At 54.1% G+C, this 6,511-nt stretch overlaps 1 protein-coding gene across 1 annotated transcript; it reads left to right on the top strand.

Moving 5' to 3' along the window:
* The first annotated feature begins 1,225 nt into the window (after positions 1-1,225).
* BHLHE41 (basic helix-loop-helix family member e41) lies at positions 1,226-6,009 on the top strand. Its single transcript, NM_001002973.1, is given in 5 exon segments — positions 1,226-1,555; positions 1,724-1,787; positions 2,108-2,215; positions 2,544-2,655; positions 3,190-6,009. Coding segments are annotated over 5 exon segments (1,554 nt in total). The 5' UTR covers positions 1,226-1,493; the 3' UTR covers positions 4,398-6,009.
* Positions 6,010-6,511: the final 502 nt, after the last annotated feature.

Here is a 6,511-nt window from a genome sequence, read left to right as displayed (position 1 = left end):
GCGCCGGCGGCGTGGGCGGGGCGCCTCCGCGGGCGCCTCTCGGTAACTCTCGCTGGCCGTGAGTCACGCTGCCGGGATGGCTCCGCGGAAAGGTGGCCCGGCGGGCGCCGCCGTGTGCTTCCCCGCGCCGGGCGCCGCTGCTCCCGGGCGAGCGCGCGCACGGCTTCCCCGCGCAGTGATGTGGCAGCGGCGGCAGGTCGGCTCACGTTGCCGGCCCTGTGCTGGTGCCCGTTCGCGACGGGATTAAGGAGGGAGGCTCTGGAGGTGCCAGCGGTAGTAAACGTGGGCTCTGCACACTCCCGGCGTCGCTTATCACACGGCGGGGGGGGGGGGGGTGAGCACGCAGCAGCCCCGCGAGGCGGTGGGGGCGGCGGAGAATGCGGCACCGCTGCTCCGCGGCAGCCCCTCTCGTGCCGCCCCCCCCCCCCCCGCTCCTCCGGGAGCACCAGAGGCCCCAACGTCGTCATCTGCTTCTGTGATTAGTGGCACCGCAATTCCGGCTGCTGCGGGAAGTTCGGGTGGCCCAGGGACACCGCTGTCGCCGAAAGACACTTGGATTGCGACATTCTGACCCAGTGACTACATTTTCCTTTATTTTTAAATCCTTCGGGGAGGGGATTTCAAGTTGCCCCATTAGGGGGCAACTCCCAACCAGGGCCAAGGGGTCCTCCCCTCCCCCCCCACGCCCCCCACCCCCCACCCCCAGGCCACCGAGCCACAGGGAGCAAACAAGTCTCCAAATTTTCCTCCGGGACTGAAGTTTGCCCACCGCGAATTCTCTTTCTCTTTCCTTTCTCGGGTCCGAACCACCCGTGCAGGCGGTGGCGAAGCAAAAAAGCCACGTTCGCGTTCCTACACCGTAATGACGGACCGAGCGAAGGAGTAGCGTTTCCGAGCCGAGGAAGCCCTGGCGGCCCCGCACCCCCGGCGCCCCCTCCCCCTCCCCCCTCCCCTCCGCCCCCCTCCCCCGCCCCTCCCCCAGCTGACTGCAACGCCTTTGGGAAGATGAATAGCTTGGCCGAAGTTGTTTTTCCTTTCCGGTGGCCCTGATCAGGTGTCCCCGCCCCCTCCTGCCGCTCGCCTTCCCTCGCAGCCCGCTCCCGGCACCCCCTCCCGGCCCGGCCCCTCCTCCCCCGCCCCCCTCCGGGCTGGACCGCGGATGGTACGTTCCGCACGTGAGCTGGGTGCTGGTCTGGCCGGCGACGCGCGTGCCCTGTGGCCAAACACTGCCCGGAGTGAGAGCAAACTACCAGCGCAGTGGGGCCGGCGCGAGTGTGCGTGCGTGTGTGTGCGTGTGTGCGAGAGAGCGAGCGCGGTGGGAGGGGGGGAACCAACTGCTTCACACTTTCAACACTGCACTGAAGAAGGGAGAGAGAGAGAGAGAGAGACTGGAGACGCACAGATCCCCCCAAGATCTCCCAAAGCTATCGTCCCGCAGATTATAGAACAGAACCCCAAAAAATCGAAACAGAGGAAACGGACAGCGGTTGAACATGGACGAAGGAATTCCTCATTTGCAAGAGAGACAGTTACTGGAACATAGAGATTTTATAGGGTAAGGTGCACGCACCCTTGCGAATATCTGTCTAGGCTTCAGTTTGATTTTTTTTTTTTTCTTTTTCTTCTTCTTCTTCTTCTTCTTCTTCTCCAGAAAGTGGTATGGAGCGGGCAAGGGCAGTGCCCCTCCCCGAGTGGGTGCCTGATGCTGATTTCTGTTTTGCAGACTGGACTATTCCTCTTTGTATATGTGTAAGCCCAAAAGGAGCATGAAGCGAGACGATAGCAAGGTAAGTGTAAGTTTCCGATGTTCCCCATAACCTGCCTGGATAGTTAATTAGGGCCATTGATTTCACAGCGAAGCTCTGCCCGCAAATATATTCCAGCCCTTGAGCTTCCCCAACTGTGAATTTTAAGTGGTTTGCTGGATACTCTCGGGGGGGGATTAAACATCATACCTGAATTCAAATTGCATTTCAGAACAGTCCAGAGGAAAGGTTTCTTGGGCATAGTTTATCACATAATATGGGGCTCTGGGGGGGGGGTATTGTTTTATCCAATAAATGTTTAGCTTATTGTTTTGTTTCTTCCATGACTGTCGTATATTAAGGATACCTACAAATTACCGCACAGATTAATAGAAAAGAAAAGAAGAGATCGAATTAATGAATGCATTGCTCAGCTGAAAGATTTACTGCCTGAACATCTGAAGTTGACAGTAAGAGACACATTTTCATTCTTTGCTGCTCTCCAAGGGCGTGTTAATAGCTTGGTACTACTCCCAGAGATATAAGAATAAATGTAAATATCATATGCCTTACAACTTGTGCTATAGTGTAGAGTTTCCCACAAACTCAAGAGTAGGTGCTCACAAGCTGAAGGCAAGAAATCATGTATAACCCGTCATTTCTGGAAAGCTCAAGAAGTATAGGAATAGTACTTCTTTCAGAATGTTTGCTTAAGTTGCTGTGCTGAGTGGAGAGCCAATCAAGCCAAATGTGCGTTTTTAAGTAACCAAGTGCCCCCTTCTCTTTTGCACCCTGCAGACTCTGGGGCATCTGGAGAAAGCGGTAGTCTTGGAATTAACTTTGAAACACTTAAAAGCTTTAACAGCCTTAACCGAGCAGCAGCATCAGAAGATAATTGCTTTACAGAATGGTAAGTCGGTTCAGGGAGGCCAACCCACCCTGATGAAGCCGGGCAGCCCACAGAGGGGCAGTGTTTGGGACTCTTTCCCCACCCCCACCCGCACCCGCACCCGCACCCGCACCCCCACCTCCTTCCTTGGGCCCACGGGGCTCACTCTCATTTGTTAAATTGCTTTATACTTTCCCTTCATTGGAAAGTGCCCATTTCCCGAAGCATCCTAGAGGCTTTCAGCAGAACTCGGAGGAATCAGATTTTTATTTAAAGTGGCGGTTGCGCTCTCCACTTTGGTTTTCCAGCAGGGAGTAGAGCGCGCCCCCCCTCTGCTCCCCACCCCCGCCACCCCTCCCCTTTCTCCCCCACCCCCCCCCACACACACACCCCCGGCAACCGGTGGATTATATCACCCGAATACAGAAGAAAAACCGAGATCACTTTAGTCAATGTAGGGCCCACGTGATAAGCAGATGTTTTAACGTCGGTATTTTTCTTCTTGCCTCCATGCCTCTGCCCCCACCCCCACCCCCACCCCCTTCCTCATCCTAGGGGAGCGATCTCTGAAATCGCCCATTCAGTCCGACTTGGATGCGTTCCACTCGGGATTTCAAACATGCGCCAAAGAAGTCTTGCAATACCTCTCCCGGTTTGAGAGCTGGACGCCCAGGGAGCAGCGGTGTGTCCAGCTGATCAACCACTTGCACGCCGTGGCCACCCAGTTCTTGCCCACCCCCCAGCTGTTGACTCAACAGGTCCCTCTGAGCAAAGGCGCGGGCGCGCCCTCGGCCGCCGCCCCCGCGGGGTCCGCGGCCGCCCCCTGCCTGGAGCGCGCGGGGCAGAAGCTGGAGCCCCTCGCCCACTGCGTGCCGGTCATCCAGCGGACTCAGCCCAGCGCCGAGCTCGCCGCCGAGAACGACACGGACACCGACAGCGGCTACGGCGGCGAGGCCGAGGCGAGGCCGGACCGCGACAAGGGCAAAGGCTCCGGGGCGGGCCGCGTCACCATCAAGCAGGAGCCCCCCGGGGAGGACTCGCCGGCGCCCAAGAGGATGAAGCTGGATTCCCGCGGCGGCGGCGGCGGCGGCGGCGGCGGCGGCCTGGGGGGCGGGGGCGGCGGCCTGGGGGGCGGCGGCGGCGGCGGCGGCCTGGGGGGCGGCGCGGCGGCGGCGGCGGCCGCGCTCCTGGGGCCCGACCCGGCCGCCGCGGCCGCGCTGCTGAGACCCGACGCCGCCCTGCTCAGCTCGCTGGTGGCGTTCGGCGGAGGCGGGGGCGCGCCCTTCGCGCAGCCGGCCGCCGCCGCCGCCCCCTTCTGCCTGCCCTTCTACTTCCTCTCGCCCTCGGCGGCCGCCGCCTACGTGCAGCCCTTCCTGGACAAGAGCGGCCTGGAGAAGTACCTGTACCCGGCGGCGGCCGCCGCCCCGTTCCCCCTGCTGTACCCCGGCATCCCCGCGCCCGCCGCCGCCGCCGCCGCCGCCGCCGCCGCGGCCGCCGCCGCCGCCTTCCCCTGCCTGTCCTCGGTGTTGTCGCCCCCTCCCGAGAAGGCCGGCGCCGCCGCCGCGACCCTCCTGCCGCACGAGGTGGCGCCCCCTGGGGCGCTGCACCCCCCGCACCCGCACCTGCACCCGCACCCGCACCCGCACCCGCACCCGCACCCGCACGGCCGCACCCACCTGGCCTTCGCCGGCGCCCGCGAGCCCGGGAACCCGGAGAGCTCTGCTCAGGAAGACCCCTCGCAGCCGGGGAAGGAAGCCCACTGAATGCTCGCCCCCCGCCCCCAGACAGGACGAGGGTTCACGCGGAATAATAAGATTAATACGTTAAAACGCCCTTAACGTTTTTAAGGGAGGAAGTGTAATAGATGCACGACAGGCTTTTAAAACAACAACACAGGTGTTTTGTGTACATTCGGAGTTCCTGTGTCGCTCATCCCTCTCCACCCCACCCTCCGCACACTAACGTCCCCTTCTTCCCCCACCAGCTACGAAAGAACCTCTGCGATGTCGATACTTTCTTCTTCTTTCAAGGATTCGCCCGAATAAGTTTTGCCTTCCTCTAGGCCATGTTCCATTATTTTTTTTAAATGTAGAATCTAATTCTGGAGGAAGTAAGAAGGGTGTGCTCCTGTGGGTGAGCTAATTGAACCAGGGTAGGGGAACGGGGTGTGTGTGTGTGTGTTGGGGGGACGGGTGCCAGGGGTTGGCCTCCGGCCCCCGGCCCCCCGGGTGGTTGTCATTTGCCTGCCGCATAGCTGTCCCACCTGCTTCAGGAGGCTTTCCACAAACAGAATGAGGATCTTTTAGAATTGAATTTACTCTTCAGTATTTTATAATGTTCAAGCTTTTTTAAAAGGCATATATTTTTCAAAGAGGAAGAAGCGAGGATGCAGACACGTTGCAGCCTATTCTGAAGTGGTTTGAATGGTATCCCTTAGTAACTTGCTCTTGTTTAAAGAGACAGGGAGTTGGGCCATTGTCAGAACTAAGTCAGGGAAGGAGATGGATGAGGAAGGCCAGAATCATTCTTGGTACATTTACTAGCACTTTATTGAGAAATTGACCATGAATCAATTGATACATTTTAATTTCATTCGTATATATATATGTATATGTATATATATATATATACACATATATATATGGTGCCTCTCTTCCCACCTTGTCATTATTTATTCACCATGTTCCTAAGTTTTTATAATCTTGCTGTAAAGTAAAAAAAAAAAAAAGGAATGTGCACTGAACTTAAAAACAAACCCCAAACGATTTATCCTATATTCTGTTAAATAACAAACGTGGAGGAAAGCATTCAACTGGTCATTTTTGATTGGAAATGCTGTAAAGATGTGGAATGAAGCCCTGTGAGGCCTTCCTATCTCCAAGTCTATGTATTTTCTGGAGACCAAACCAGATACCCGATAATCACAAAGAAAGCTTTTTTAATAAGGCTTAAACCAAGACCTTGTCTAGATATTTTTAGTTTGTTGCCAAGGTAGCACTGTGAGAAATCTCACTTGAATGTTATGTAAGGGGTGAGACACAACAGTCTGACTATAAGTGAAGAAAATATCTGGGTCTTTTAGTCAGTTTCGTGCATTTGCTGCTGCTGTTGCTACGGTTTGCCTCAAACGCTGTGTTTAAACAACGTTAAACTCTTAGCCTACAAGGTGGCTCTTATGTACATAGTTGTTAATACATCCAATTAATGATGTCTGACATGCTATTTTTGTAGGGAGAAACTATGTGCTAATGATATTTTGAGTTAAAATATCTTTTGGGGAGGATTTGCTGAAAAGTTGCACTTTTGTTACAATGCTTATGCTTGGTACAAGCTTATGCTGTCTTAAATTATTAAAAAAAAATAAATACTGTCTGCAAGAAACCAGCTGGTTTAGAAAATTTTAGTATGTGAAGATGAACTAGAAATTATCTTTATATTCTAAGTATTTTCAGCACTCCATAAATTCTATTACCTAAATATTGCCACACTATTTTGTGATTTTAAAATTCTTACTAAGGAATAAAAAATTTAATATACGATATGAGATTGTCTAATAATTAAAAGGACATCATGCTCAATTAGTTTTAAGGTATCTGTGAGTTTAGGGATGAAAGTTATTGACGTTCTCAGATATACAAGTTTGTCATTGGCTTGATATACCACACGTTTCCAATTTCTTAACAAGCCTCCAGGCTCTGACTATGTCTACCTACTTGTTTCCAATGTATCTCAATGGAAAGTACAAAAGAAAAACCTACTGATCACTGGCATGGTCTATTTATGTTAGACCCAATTTGTTGATGTTTTTGATTGATGAATTTTTCACTTCTCATCTTGATACCATCTAGACTTTTGTATGACCTGGTATTTCTCCTTC

Source organism: Canis lupus, chromosome 27, assembly GCF_011100685.1.
Source record: "Canis lupus familiaris isolate Mischka breed German Shepherd chromosome 27, alternate assembly UU_Cfam_GSD_1.0, whole genome shotgun sequence".
NCBI classification, from domain to species: Eukaryota; Metazoa; Chordata; class Mammalia; order Carnivora; family Canidae; genus Canis; species Canis lupus.
Note: the sequence above shows the minus strand (reverse complement) of the source record. Positions and strands in the feature narration are given on the sequence as shown.